The 14395-nt window shown below is 36.0% G+C and overlaps 1 protein-coding gene across 2 annotated transcripts in view; it reads right to left on the bottom strand.

The window, feature by feature from the left end:
• The window catches only part of DCN (decorin), a 35208-nt gene extending 21718 nt beyond the window's left edge, over positions 1 to 13490 (bottom strand). The window contains exons 1-2 of one of the 2 annotated variants that reach the window (XM_032647039.1): positions 13123 to 13490; positions 8999 to 9245 (exon numbers count right to left, since the gene is read on the bottom strand). In XM_032647039.1, the coding sequence (XP_032502930.1) occupies positions 8999 to 9212 (214 nt within the window). In that variant the 5' untranslated portion in view covers positions 9213 to 9245; positions 13123 to 13490. Of the gene's footprint in view, positions 1 to 8998; positions 9246 to 10025; positions 10165 to 13122 lie in introns of those variants that run through there. The other variant, XM_032647040.1, reaches the window with a different exon arrangement.
• Positions 13491 to 14395: the final 905 nt, after the last annotated feature.

The following is a 14395-nucleotide window of genomic DNA, read 5'->3' as shown; positions in this document are numbered from 1 at the left end:
GATTTTTAGAAAAAGTTCAGTGACATAAACAAGCTCATGTAGCTAGGAGCAACAAAATGCAGATGAAAAGCCTAATGTCCTGGCTTCCAACAGGATATATTTTTTCCTATCATACCTATTTGTATCCCCAACAAGAATTATTCTGACATCAGACCCAATAACATGCTGTACATTTAAGGGCTAGACAAGGTATTGAGGTATTAACTAGCTCACTCAAAAAGTATAGGCAGAATACAAAGGGGAAATTATCCTAGCTATGAGTTCTTAGAATGTCACAAAGGGAAGGACCATTGAGTATCAGCTAATCTATGGTTTCCAAATTCTGATCAGGTAGACTCTATGATGAGGTTCTTATCAGTCTATATCATAATCAGAAAACTATGAGGGCAATTTGGTTAGTTTTAATGTAAATTATTAGACACACATACACATGTACACACACACATTTCTGAGACTAGCTCCTGCCTCCATTTTAAATATACCTTCTTTAAAAAAATGATTCTGATAGCAGATGCCAGGTTGTTGTTATTTTGTTGGATTTGGTTTTGACCTTCATAAGAAAGTAACTTGTTCAACATTCAAAAAATTTTACTTGTCCCAGAAATCAGGAACTTTCAAGCCAGTCTAATACTCTCTTTTCATAGGTAAAGAAACAGAAACCTAATGAAGTTAAGTGGCTTCTCCACAGTGCCTCATGGCTAAACTAAACCAAGAACAAGATGCATGAGTCCTCACTCTAGAACTACCTGATATGCCATGGATGCATGGAAACGATGTACATATTTTTAAAAGATGCTGATCTACACTGTCCCCTGAACATACTGTGCTTATTCCCAGCTACTCATTTTGTTCATATAATTTGTTTTATGGAATACTCCACCCACTCATTTTCTTCCACTTCCGTTCTAACAGTCCTTTAAAGTGCACCCACTATCCCAACCCCCCTCTATAATATTTGTCATAACCACTCCAGAAAACAAACTCCTCCAAAATTCTGATCTATCAACTTATTATGTATTAGACCACATTTTAGTTTTCTTTCTTTTCTGTAAGTTCTGGGTAAGTAAGGACAAATGACTATTTTTCATGAGAGCTTTGATCTTACTGCCCTATGTACAGAAATACATTTTTGACTGATTAGTTTTAAAATCATAGTGTATTCTGCTGTCCCATTGTGAAAAGTTCATGGCCATGGCTTCAAGATCTTTTCTTCTATGTTTTGTTACAACCATCTCTTCACATCCTTCTTTCATAAAGGTACATATTCTCATAGTAAATCTCCCAAATTGTTAGGATGCAACTGGGTCAGAATTCAACAAGCTATTCTAGAAAATAATTTCCTACTATAGTGCATAGCAGGATCCCAACTCCTGGTACCTGTAATTATTATCAATAATGAGAAGAGAGGGTAAAACTCTAACTTGCTGATTATTAGTCTGTAAGTCTGTGACAAATGATTGTTTTTTTAATTTTCTGTACAATACAATTATAATGCATATTATCCTGAAAGCTGCAATCTATTTTTCAGTTGTTATCGCACACAGATTTTTCACCTAACGCACTTGATTCTGAGTTGGTTTTTCTTGTCATTTTGTGGGCTTGTTATAGTCATCATTTTTCCCATGAAGTTCAAGACCTTTGGACAACTCGTCTACCAAGCCCCCCACTTTTGGATGATAACCCCTCAGTTTAGTAGGCACATATTCCCAAAAAACAATTAGACCCCCCAAAAAGCTGTTCATGGTCAATTTAACCCTAGTTCAATTATGGCAAATCCTACAGGCTTGCAAATCTGTAAAGTATCAGTCTTTGTTTATATTAGGATATTCTTTCCTTTCTTTTCCTCCCTCCCTCCCTCCCTCCCTCCCTCCCTTTTTTCCTCCCTCCCTTCCTCCCTCCCATCCTTTCTGCCTTCCTTGGCATTAATTATATCTCCCATCTTACATGTTCTTATCCAATACACACTTGTACAACCCCATCAAAAGATGGAGTCAAATTCCTATCCCTTCAAATGTGGCATGGCCTTATGATGTCTCTCTGACCTAATGGAACGTGGTGAAGGTGACAGAGCATGACTTCCGGAGCTAGGTCAGAAAAGGTTGTTCAGCTGCTACCCAGTTCTTCTGGGATGCTTGCTCTGGGGGCATCGAGGGGTCATGTAAGAAGTCTTTCTACACTGAGACCACTATGCTGGAGAGGCCATGTGAGACACTCCAGATGACAGAAGAGCTGAGCTCCTAGGCAACAGCAGAACACACTGCCAGTCATGAGAGTGAGCTGTCTTAGGTCCAGTCTGGGCCATCCTCCCCATGGCTATGGCCTCAGCCAACACCTGACTACAAATGCGTGAGAGACCCCGAGTGAGAGCAGCCCTTCTAAGCCCTGCTCAAATTCCCTGTAGCTTAAATCATGAGCAAAATAAAATGATTTTTTAAGTCACTAAGTTTTGAGGTAATATTTATTCAGCAATAGTAACAGGAAAAAAAGTGGTTTCCTAAATTTAATTATTTTTCAATGAGCATTCTTTAATATAATTCTAAATCTCCCATCAAAATGCAATTATTTTCAAGGCTAGACTGAATTATTTAGTTGCTCTTCCAAATTCAGTAAAGGAAACTTTATCTTCTTTAAAATAGGGTTATTAATTAAAGTAAATAAAACTCTATTTAAGACATTACCAAAAAGTCATTTCTGAAATAAAGGCTAATAAGAATTGTACTTTTTTTTTCTAGTTGTCTCAGTGATGAATGAATGGTATTGTTGTGCTAGCAAATTTCATCAATCTGGTAAACATCATGTTGGACAAAGGCCAGGTCGTCCTAAAACATCATGCCTTTTTTTGTTGTTTTCTGCCCTGTGGCAGGGGTCCAAACTCCAAGATTTATTCTTGTTGATTTCCAAAATGTTTTTATATTTCTGTCTTCAATTTAATAATTAGGTCAGTGGTGATACACTTTAGTTTTGGCATATGATCAAAATAATATGTAGGAGTCCCAGCTCCACCAAAAACCATTTCTTCCAAAGGCAGGAATGTTTCCCCCTTTTCCTCATAAAAAATAGCAATTCGACTCTGATGGCAGTTGGATTCAGAAATAATAGAACATCATTTTAATTCGACTCTCTTTCCAAATAACTTAAGGAAGGTTTAAGCTTCCTGGTTCTATAGTCATCCTCAAAAAGAATAAGAAAGGATATGCTACACTTCCATGACTCCTAATTTCCAGTCAGCCATGTTCCACCCTGTTTCCAGCTTGAGAGAATCAAGAATATTGTAGAACTATGCACTCATTCAAGCACTAAGCCATGCATATGTTCATTTATTCACTTATCAAGCATTTATTGATGTTTGAGAACCTACCAAGTATAAGGCATTTTTTGGAGTGGAAGACCAAAAGATAAATTATCACCATGCTCTTCTTCTGGTAGAGAAAGTAAATATTTAAATAAGTAATTAAAGATAATGAATAATTATTATCTATGTACATATAATTGATTATTGCAGAATCATCAAAGCAAATATAGATTACAGTGAAAGCACAGAAGTAGACAAGCTTCAGAATTTGCCTCAAAACCATCTTCAGACTGAGTCAAGGGTTAATTGAATCTTGAGTGTTACACTGTAGCTGCTACAGGGCTTCTTCCTTCTGTTAAGACTAGATTGCAAACTGGGTTAATTCTTCTTTATCCTTATTTTCAAGGAAATATATAATTTTCTTGCTACTCTTTTGAAGGAGAAAATTTAAGATTAGAGGGTCTCCTGCATTTCCTCTTTCATCCAGGAAATTGATATTCTGACTAACCTATTCCCATCCTGTCCTCTGGAGCCAGAAATGATCTTCCAGAGGAGAATACATCGCAGCTGCAGTCTAACCAAATGCCTTGATCCCACACAGCTGCCTCTTTCTCCCTCCTGGGACTAAGAAGGAAACCAGGGAAATGTCAGTTGTCAGTCAGGTCAAGGAGACAGATGCTTCCTTTGGCCTTCTCTGACCCCTCTCTTCCTCCTTCTCACCTTTAGCCCCTTGAGTCAGGGCTTTGGTTATCTGGATCACACCTGAGCATTCCTCTTGCTGCATCTGAGATCTGTCATACTCTATCCCTACCCAAAACTATTTTAGGCAACCCATGGGCATGCTCTGTGCACAGCCTCCTTCTTGCACCACATCTTAGAGATACCCTTTTGATGCATCTGAAACACTGAATGAGAGTCACCCCACATCCCTGCTGCTGTAAAGCTAGATATAAACAATGAAAGCAACTAAGCTTCCAGCATTCTCTGCCCCTTTACAAATAGTCCTAATTTATTCTTCTAGGATGATTTCACGGAAGAAGTCTAATGGTTCATTTACTTCATGCATGAGATTTGCTTCTGGAAAACCAGTTTCCCCAAACAAGAGACAAGCTCTGGCATCTGTGTCCCAAGTGGTGACCACTAACAAAATTTCCACCTATTGAGGCAAAATGATTAAAAAGAAGAAAACTAACTTTATGCAATTTAAAGGGTTGTACATTTTCCTGAGATTTTTAAAAAGTAAAACATTCTTTGCATTATGAGGTACATTTCAGGGACCATTAGTTATTTACAATGCTTTTGCTTGGCAAAATAAAATGTTTCATCTTCTGGCATCATGTCTAGAGGGCTAACTATGCAGGCTATGAATCATCTGTGATTATTAAATAGCCAAAAGCTTTATTGTTCTCTCTACTCAACCAAACCAATTTTGTTCAAAGGAATAGTATTTGGAGAATACTATTTTGATAATTATACAGTTTTCTAATTTTTGTCTATTTTGTGATGTGGCCTTCTTTGGGGGGAGGGGAGAGAGGGTACTATTTTGTATCCAGCTTGACAAGCCATATACTTAGTGTTTCTCAATTTCACATAAAAGTAAAGAACATGATGAGAAATAACTTCGTGTTATTAGCTGACTTTGTCTGAAATGGTCAACTGAATATAACAGTTACTATGAAAAATTTTTTTTTTTTTATTAATTAATTTATTTATGGCTGCGTTGGGTCTTCGTTTCTGTGCGAGGGCCTTCTCTAGTTGTGGCAAGCGGGGGCCACTCTTCATCGCAGTGCGTGGGCCTCTCACTATCGCGGCCTCTCTTGTTGCGGAGCACAGGCTCCAGACGCGCAGGCTCAGTAATTGTGGCACATGGGCCCAGTTGCCCCACGGCATGTGGGATCTTCCCAGACCAGGGCGCGAACCCGCGTCCCCTGCATTGGCAGGCAGACTCCCAACCACTGCGCCACCAGGGAAGCCCGAAAAATGTTTTTATAAATATTTTCTATTCTTACCTAATAAGGTAAGAGATATTCCCATTTATCCAGTGAGGAAACAGGTTTTGAAAGTTTCAAAGTTACAGGTAATAAATGGTAACTCAGGACTTGAGTTCAGAGGTGTTGAACTGCATGACCCAAGATCTTTCCACTATTAAATGTTTTTAATAGTATTTCAATTCTTTTGAAAGTTGTTTATAAGAAATATATCAATAAATATTGCTTTAATTTGGAAGAACAGTTAAAAAACCATACTTATGCTTATTGCACCTGGCAGGGCTGATGCGCCTTTAATAAATGAGATGAAGGTCGGTACCAAATAATGCTTCTTGGTGACACTTGATCCACAGATGAATGGTTGAGCCAAAGAGTACATAAGTAAGGGAACTGTCTTCCTTTAAGATACTAAGTACATAAAACAAAGCATCCAATCACAGGATTAATATTAGGGCATTCAGACAAGAATGAGTAACATCGTGGGATTATTATTTTAAGGAAACCCATAGGGTTTTGAATTTGCTAATCCTACGTTGACTTTTATATTGTTATTTTTATAAATGCTATAATTATGAGTGGATTTTTTATGTCTTAAGAGGATAGATAAAGAAAGACAAGAAGATATGGGTCTCATAAAATTCTGGTTCAAATTACAAGTTCAGCCAAATAATTTGGCCAATATCAATGGAGAATTCATTACTTTCTTAGACAGGCTAAAATATGTGTTTACTTTTTCAATCCCCCATGCTCTAGAAAAACATATTATAATGTTATTCTGATAAGTTGGAACTAGGGACTAAAACAGTCAATGGATCTTCTTGAACACCTCAAGTTTCCCATGGACTGATTATTCAATTTTAATTTCACAGTTTTTATATCTTAGGTTTGAAAGAACTGTTTAAAATTTTGATGCTGTTTAACTTTGTCAGAAATACTTCTTACTGGCAAAAATAGTCAGACATTTGAATAAGACATGTTTGCTTATATTAAACATTATGTAGATAATAAGATGACAAAGCTCTATTGTCCTTCAACACTGAAGCTCCGCTCTGCTCATTAAAAGCTCTAGCAAGAATAATCCTTAAGAAAATATTAGTCCTTGGTATAAACAGGCATTCACATTTCTCACCCCAAAGTGCATTGCATTTTTTCTTTGCTATAATAATTCAAGCTTCACGTTCAGATTACTAGAGAACTTAAAACAAAAAATAAAATAAACTGCATTGCCTTTACTATGAGTGAGGTTGCCCGTTTCCCCTTCTCTGCTTTTTCCTATGCTTCTTTCATCTTTTACTCCACATAATCATCATATAGAAAAAATGTATGGAGGCTCTACTATGGGTCAGGTACCTTACACAGATAATCGAATCTCTAAGACTGACTGTGATTTCTCTACAGATGAAAATGTCAAGGCTCTGAACAGCTTGCTGGGATCATAAAGGGAGCAGAGGCTATGCAGTAGTTGAAAATGTGAATACAGTGTTTTCTTTAAAGGCAGTGGATTGCTTTTCCTTTTAAGAAATGTATTTTCTGTTTCAGAAATATCTGACTGATTTTTTGGACAATATATTTAAATATGCACATGTGAAAAAAAAAATAAAAGTAACTTGGTTGAGGCCATTGCTCATTGGAACTCAGTACTCCCCTTTAAACATGGTTCCCCAAAACGAATCATTATTACAATCTTAGCTACTACTTCTGTATACAAGATCAGTAAGCCCAAAGGAATGATGTACACTCTGGGCTCTTAGAGAAAAAGATAACTTGGAAAACGTTCTCATCTGAAAACAACATAAAATAAACAAAGCAAAACAATAGCAAGGACAACCAAAAAACTGTATCATGAGACATCCACATCAGTGAACTTGATGTTCCCTAAGGCTACATTTTTCTGTTTCGTTTTGAGCAATAGGCTTGGGAGTTTTTTTGTGATAGACAATTAGAAAACTGTCCCAATGCTTTAATCAGAGTCAAGCTTTATGAGTTATTTATCATGAAAGCAAAGTAAAACCATATTTTTGGAAGAATAAAACTTCAGTGAAGTGACTGGACAAGGCTTCCTGAAAAATATCAACTCTTTATTGTTGATAATATGTGTAGTGGGGGGTAGTTATGGATCCTTTTAAACTTGTTCTCAGGCAAAGTGAGATTCAATTTGCATCACATTTCTTAGGAACTCGGCCATTTTTGCAATATTTGAAAAACTTTACCACTAGTATATCCATCATAGGGTGATTCCCTTCTTCAGATATTTTTAACACCATTATTTTCCTGTCTAAACCAGTAATGGAGGTAATCTCTAGATGCCATAAAAGTTTCTGTAGAATTTGCTAGTAATATAATTCCCCTTGTCTCTAATACACAATTCAAAAAAGGAATAACCACCACCAGTAGAATATCAGACCCACAAGAACTAGGACCATATTTGTCTTCCTCATCCCTTTCTCCCCAGGGCCCAGAACAGATCTGACCCGTTATGGGATCTCAATATATTTTCTGAGTTAATGAGTCAATTAATTAATCTAGTGGAAGTATCCTGGAGCCTTTTTAAAGCCTTTATTTACACGTCTTATTTGGGTTTAAATGGCTATACAGTACATGCCAGCATCAAAGAACCTATCTCAAAGTGTTTGTTTTTCAGTTGTCACTATTTAACATGTTTTACATTTTCCTGGGTTCCTGTATGTAGTTTATTCCAATTCTAGGAGTTAGTAGCAAATTTTCCTGCAAAATACTCCTGGAAAGCATATTCTGAATAAATATAGGATTTCAAAAGTAAGTGCTCTACAAAGCTATGGGGTTTATTCTATAAGGAAATGCACCATGGCAGAATCATTCTGTGTGGATTTTTTTTTTCTTTCCAGTAAGAAAAATGAACCCAAAAAAAAGAGGAATGTGAATCAGCTGCCATGTAAACTAAATTCATTCCCTTTTGGCCCATCTGCTGGGGCTTCGAACTTTCTGGAGATTTATCTTCTGAGTATATTGCTTTTGGAATTCCCAGGCCAAATTTTTCTTGAAAGCTAATAAATCAAACTGTATTTACAGTGTTAGGATAAAGATATATGCTTCACGATTATGTTGAATATTTATACCACAACTTAGTTATAAAGATTTCCTTTGAAACTTTCTAAAGAATATAAACAGCTAGATTACAAAACGCCAAAGGCAGAGGCAAAACTAAGACCCAGGGATTAAGGGAGTCTTTTGGTACTTGAAAGATAAATTTCTGTTCTAAAAGTTTACTTGTTTTGCTCTTGATAACTCTGCATACTTTACAATTTAGTAATGTTCAAACTTTTATCTGGGCTAAGCCAAGAGTAGAGAGATCACCCAGGTTTTCTTAATATCTAAGATTTCATGAGAGCAAATCATCAAATTAAAATAAGCTATCACCCTGGAATCATAGAACATAAGATATTATTTTGTTCAAAATTTTATTTTACAGAATGGGAGCCATGAAGCTCAGAAAGATGATTTTTCTTTTTAAGTGACTCTTCCAAGATTGCAAAGTGATGGAGCCCTGACTTAGAAGAAAGTCCCCTAACTTCAAAGCTAATTTTCTCTCCTGCTCTGCTTCCCTTACTCCTCATTAGGTGGCACTGTCTCTCACATTTGGAATTGCAGAAATTAAAACTGAAAATGTTAAACTCCCACAGAAGCCATTCCCATGAATAAAGCAGACAAGGTAGGTGAAGAGAGCCTGCACCCCACTCACCCAAATCAGAACACTGGACAACTCGAAGATGGCATTGACAGCGGAAGGGGCACACTGGCACCTGAGGCTCTAATTCAGGAACTTCGTGAAAGCGGTCGTCCGGGCCTATCCCAGAAGCCTCATCTTCCAGCATAAAGTCAAATAAGCCTTTCTGCTGAAATGGTCCAGCCCAGGAAACTTGTGCAAGCAAGAGGAAGACGAAAGTTGCCTTCATGATTTATCTCATGTATTTTCACAACCAAGGAACCTAGGAAACAAATGAAAGGTTTAGAAGAGTAGCCTTGCCTAGTGTATGTGGTTACTCTTAAGTAACACCTGACAGTGGAATGAGCATAGAGAAAAGCATAAAAAGTAATATTTTATTTATTGTTAGGAGCAGAGCGTTAGAAATATATTTGGAAGGTAACAAGGTACATTAGAAATTAACTCGCACAGCTATTTACTTATGAAGAAAAATTTGAATAGTATTTGAATCTGCTTGGTTTAATTTGGGTCTGAATTAAGACCATGGGTTACATAGTCAAGCCACCTGCAAAACTGTTATGATGATAAACCACATTGGAATTTTCAATGCTCACTCAACACAAGCCATGCCACAGTTAAATAAAGTTCTGTCTGTACACATGAGAGGTCTCCAATTACTGCTTCAGAAATATCTCTGGAAGCCAATCTCATTTCTCCACCCCACTGTATTTATCTTGGTCCAGACCCTTCTCATCACTCCCTGAACAAGAGCTTCCAAATGGACTCAGCCTTGAATATTTCTTCTGCTCCAGGCCATCTTCCATTCTGCTGCCCAAGTCATCTTCTAAAAATTAAATTTCATTGTATTAATTTTCTACCGCAAACCCTTTGTTGACTTCTCACAGCTTGCCAATAAAGTCTACATCCCCTTTGTTGCATATAAGACCATACATAATTTGATACCAACTGATATTTCTAGCCATATTTCTCTCCATTTTCTCTCTACTCCCAGTCTCCACCTCAAACCTGACACTCAAAGCTAATCACCATTTAAAATACCTACCTTGTAAGAGTGTTGTAAAGACTAGATGAGATAATGGGATTCCCTTGCGTATTCCCTGGCTCATTCAGGCAGGATGCTGCTCTCTCTTCTATGCTCCCAAAGCATGTTGCTTACCTCTTTTAAAGATCTTATCACATTATATTGTAATTTGTTTCGCATGCTTGGCCTGCCCGCCCCCCCACTAGAAGATGTACTCCTTCAGGGCGTGTCTTAATCTTTGTTGTGTACCAGGGCCTTGCACAATATTTTGCACATAAATGACTCAATTGACCGTCAATTTATTAACAATACACGTTATTCAATTTGTTCTAGGCAACAAACTACCCTGATTTTTAAAAATATGATTATCTTTTTTCAATATCAAATTTCTAGCATAAGAAAGATATCAAATTGATAACCTCAACTTGGTATAAGCAAGATTCAGTTTTTTAAATAAATCTATTGGCTAGTTTCTCAAACTAATCATTTTTAATAAACTAATAAACATATATGGAAAATCCTATCTGATTTTTATATGACTTATATGTTATCTGATTTTACCAACAGGACTATTTTGTAAACAAATCGACAAACAGAAAGTATGATTTCGACAAATCCAGACAGTTTTAATCCATTCATTCAACAAGCCCTTATAGATATGTACATCCATGTTATTAAGTCGGTTGTTTAGTTGGCTGAAGTGAACTAAATGTATCTGAATAACAAAATCTTAATAAATCTGAATAACAAAAAGTAGTTGATCATGGGCGAACAGTCTATTTTTGAGTTCTTGTATTTTCAAACCCCACTGAAACTGCTCAAAATATTCCCAGAACACATTGTAGATATTATCTTTAGTCTCATCATCTTTAATTGTACATTTATAAGGGTTCACATTAAAGTTGTACATTCATAATTAGAATTAGAGAATTATTTTCAGTCATTATCCAATTATAGCATATACAGAAAAGAAAAAGTCTTTGTATGCTCTAACCTTAATGTAACTTCTGGAAATGTTTGCCTAGATCTACTAGAGGCGAAAAAAATGTTTTAAAATTTCTTACAATTTTATTCTTAGTTTGTATTTATTACTGACGCACATCTCAGGCAGCGCGTATGCAATACAGAATAGTGACTTTTCATTTAAATAATACCACGAAGATTATTATTCACACTGCCCCTTTAAATTCAGTATCAGGTTTCCTTTAGAAACCCATTCCCACTCAGTTACTGCATTGCCTTTTAAAGGAGACCCTATTGTTTTGGCAGTGTTCCCTGGGACTGGATCTAAGGGAGTGGTTTTCTGTCTGTTTCACATTAAAATGCAATGTTTATGGTTTGCCACAAGTTTGCTAGCCTTGCATATTTAATGTCTTACAATTTTTGAGAAAAATGAAGCAAACTAATTGCAGATTTAATAAATAGCAACGAGAATTAATGCAGATGTCACTTTCTGATCTTTCTCCAGAGGAGAAAATGCCTGGTTCACAAATCCAAAAAAAGGAAATGCTAAACATTAGCTCAGAGGAATATTATCATTTACACTTGTTTACTCTTGTTAAAATGGTACAAATTCTCTACACAATATTCTTTTTGGTTGAAGCTGAACTCAGACAGCATTTAAGCTTCCATTACCTATCATTTTGTGTGTGTGTGTGTGTGTGTGTGCACACACGTGTGCATGCATTTTAACCCTGAATGTCCTGGGGAAGAATAATATGTGTCCAGATACTTTATACAAAGTCCTCCATGAAATAACTTCTTTAAATTAGTGTCATAGTACTTAAAAACTCAGCATCTTAAAACAATTAATGTGGGCTGTTGATACTGATGATTTCTTTAATCATTTCCTTCCTTTCTTAATAAATCAGAAAAATAAACAAAAAAACCCCAGCAGTTGCCCATGTAGACAGCAAGGAGACTATTCTTGAGACGATATGCTATTAAAATTTCATTTCAACTGTTTTAAGTATTCTTAGAATGTATGCCTCTTTTTAAAATGCTGATTGCTAAGAATGTCACTACTTTACTAAAGCTCATTGCCATAATTTATGTGTTCTATCAAAAATAATGATTTCTGGTCTCTTAAACTACTTCATTTCATTATACCATTCAGATCAACATTTGTATGATGTCATTTAAGCCTTTGGTGTGATTTTCGAAGTCAAAATTTAACCCTCACGAGATAAGGGAAGCTGTAAATGCAGAGCAAATTAAATCCCCCAGCACTAGGTGAATTAAAACCTCAATAATAATAGAAATAAGTTAAAAATAAACAGTAAAAACGGTATCCATCCATAAATAAAGGCTACTATAGGAGGCATTTGGTTCTTTTTCTGGTCAAAATAGCAATTTGAAGAAAAAGCCACAGGTATTTACATCACTGGGAGTCCATTTAACCAGTGGTCATCATGTTACCCTGTTTTGAAATTAGAAAGAAAAATAACCCACACTTTCATTTTATAGTGAATGTATCTTATAGTAAAATTTTACTTGCAGTGAAAATTCTGGCAGGGTCTCTTCTTTACATTTAAGAAATTATGTAGCTAACTGTGAGATTATCTTAGTTCAGTCCTTAATAATCAGCATAAATATATTCAGCGTTTATTTTCACCTCTCTGGTGATAATTTCTATTATTTTCTAGTATACATTAGACTTCTATAAGTTATCACTAGAGTTCACTTCTCTGAGGTTTTAAAGTTCTTAAAATATACAAGAATTCAGGAGGAGAATAAATCCTTAAATATATAATCCAACTACGAATAATACGCCAGTCTAGAATACTTTTCTATAAACATTTCCCAAAGAGCTAAACATTTAATTAGCACAAATAAAAAATATATCAATAAAGATAGTCATGATGTTAGGTTATAGTTTCTTAAGAAAGATCTTTGCAAGAACAGAGAGAAAGAACTAAAGCAATGCATTCAACCATTTTACCAAATATTTACTTTCTGTTTTCAAGCAATACTTGTTTAAAATGCTGCATAAAGGTTACTAAAAGTTTAGCACACATTGTTTGCTTTTTTCCTCTTACCAAATAATCCCTTTTTTCTCAACTTGATCAAAGTTTTATTAGTCTGTAGCAGAGTTCAGGACAATTATTGAAAACCATACCTTTTAATCCGGGGATCTGCCACAGGAGCCCTCAAAGCTGAGATGTAATTACACTAAATATTCAGCCCAGGCAAAAGAGTTTGCAGGTGTGGAAAGGAGGAGGGGGCAGGTGCTGCTCTGTGACTGTCACTAGGTTGAAAACCTCCTGCTTCTACTCCATAGCACAGTTAAAAAATAAGGTTTCCCTCAATGAACACAATCCGGCTGACACCCACATTAGATCATATGGTAATGATATGTCTCTTGTATTGTAGCCAGAAATTTTATCGGCCTTTTTTTCTCCCCATTTAAATGCTTTATTCCTTTTTCATCTGCTTAAGATTCTAAACTTCTTCTGTAGTATAGCAGTGGAGCAACTTGACTTGGAATTTGTTTTACCGTGTGGATTCATTTCCCTAAAATTGTAACTAAAGGGTTTATTTCCCCACCCCCAACCCTACTCCTTTATCCACCCTTTCTAGTCTTGTTTATAAGTCACATTTATCATATTACCGAAATGACAGTTTTTCTTGCTTTCAGGATGTGTAAGTCCAGCAAATGGAATGAAATTATTTTAAGTGTGGTCTGTGAAAATAAATGAGTAGTCATTCGGATTCTTACTTGCCTTGGGCTGTTTGTGCAAGTTCAAGTACTACGCTGTGGAGGTTTTCTATGTATTTTGAACGTATTTCTAAAGTGTCCTGGAAGAAAGCCATGGTTTTATATGAAAAGCATGTCATTTATTACTTTCCTTACTCATAGTTTAAAACCTTTCTTGTTGTCTGCCAGCTGTGTGTGTGTTTTTCTTAAATGAAACACATAGATATTAGAAGTTGATCACAATTTAATTTAACCTGTATATGAAAAATTTTATTTTCATAGGCTACACTTTTATATAATTCAGAACTTTGAAAACGGCAATAAAGTCTATGGCTCTTTCCAAATTCAGTAAATAGAAAGTGCAAATTCAAGGAAAGATATTTATTCAGCCAGTGGAAGCTTTTTTGAGTTTTTGTAATTCCCTTGCTGGATGCTGTCAGTTCTCTGTGTGTGTCTCTATGTTTTGACTTGTATCTTTATGTCCTGGCCCCTAGGCTGTTACCAGGTAGAAACTTGAAATCAACATCTGTGAAACATGAGGATAACCTTCCCATCCTCCACCCTCCCTCCCTCCCTCCTCTAGCTATCTAAGTGCACAATTCTACAGTAAATATACTTTTGCCTTGATGAAATGTGAAGAAATTAAAATTTTGAGTGTGCATCTAAAGAAGGGAGGAAGGGTACTATCACATGC

The sequence above is a fragment of the Phocoena sinus genome, chromosome 10 (genome assembly GCF_008692025.1).
Source record: "Phocoena sinus isolate mPhoSin1 chromosome 10, mPhoSin1.pri, whole genome shotgun sequence".
Lineage (NCBI taxonomy): Eukaryota > Metazoa > Chordata > Mammalia > Artiodactyla > Phocoenidae > Phocoena > Phocoena sinus.
The sequence above is the reverse complement of the archived record's forward strand: the minus strand, read 5'-3'. Positions and strand labels throughout refer to the sequence as shown.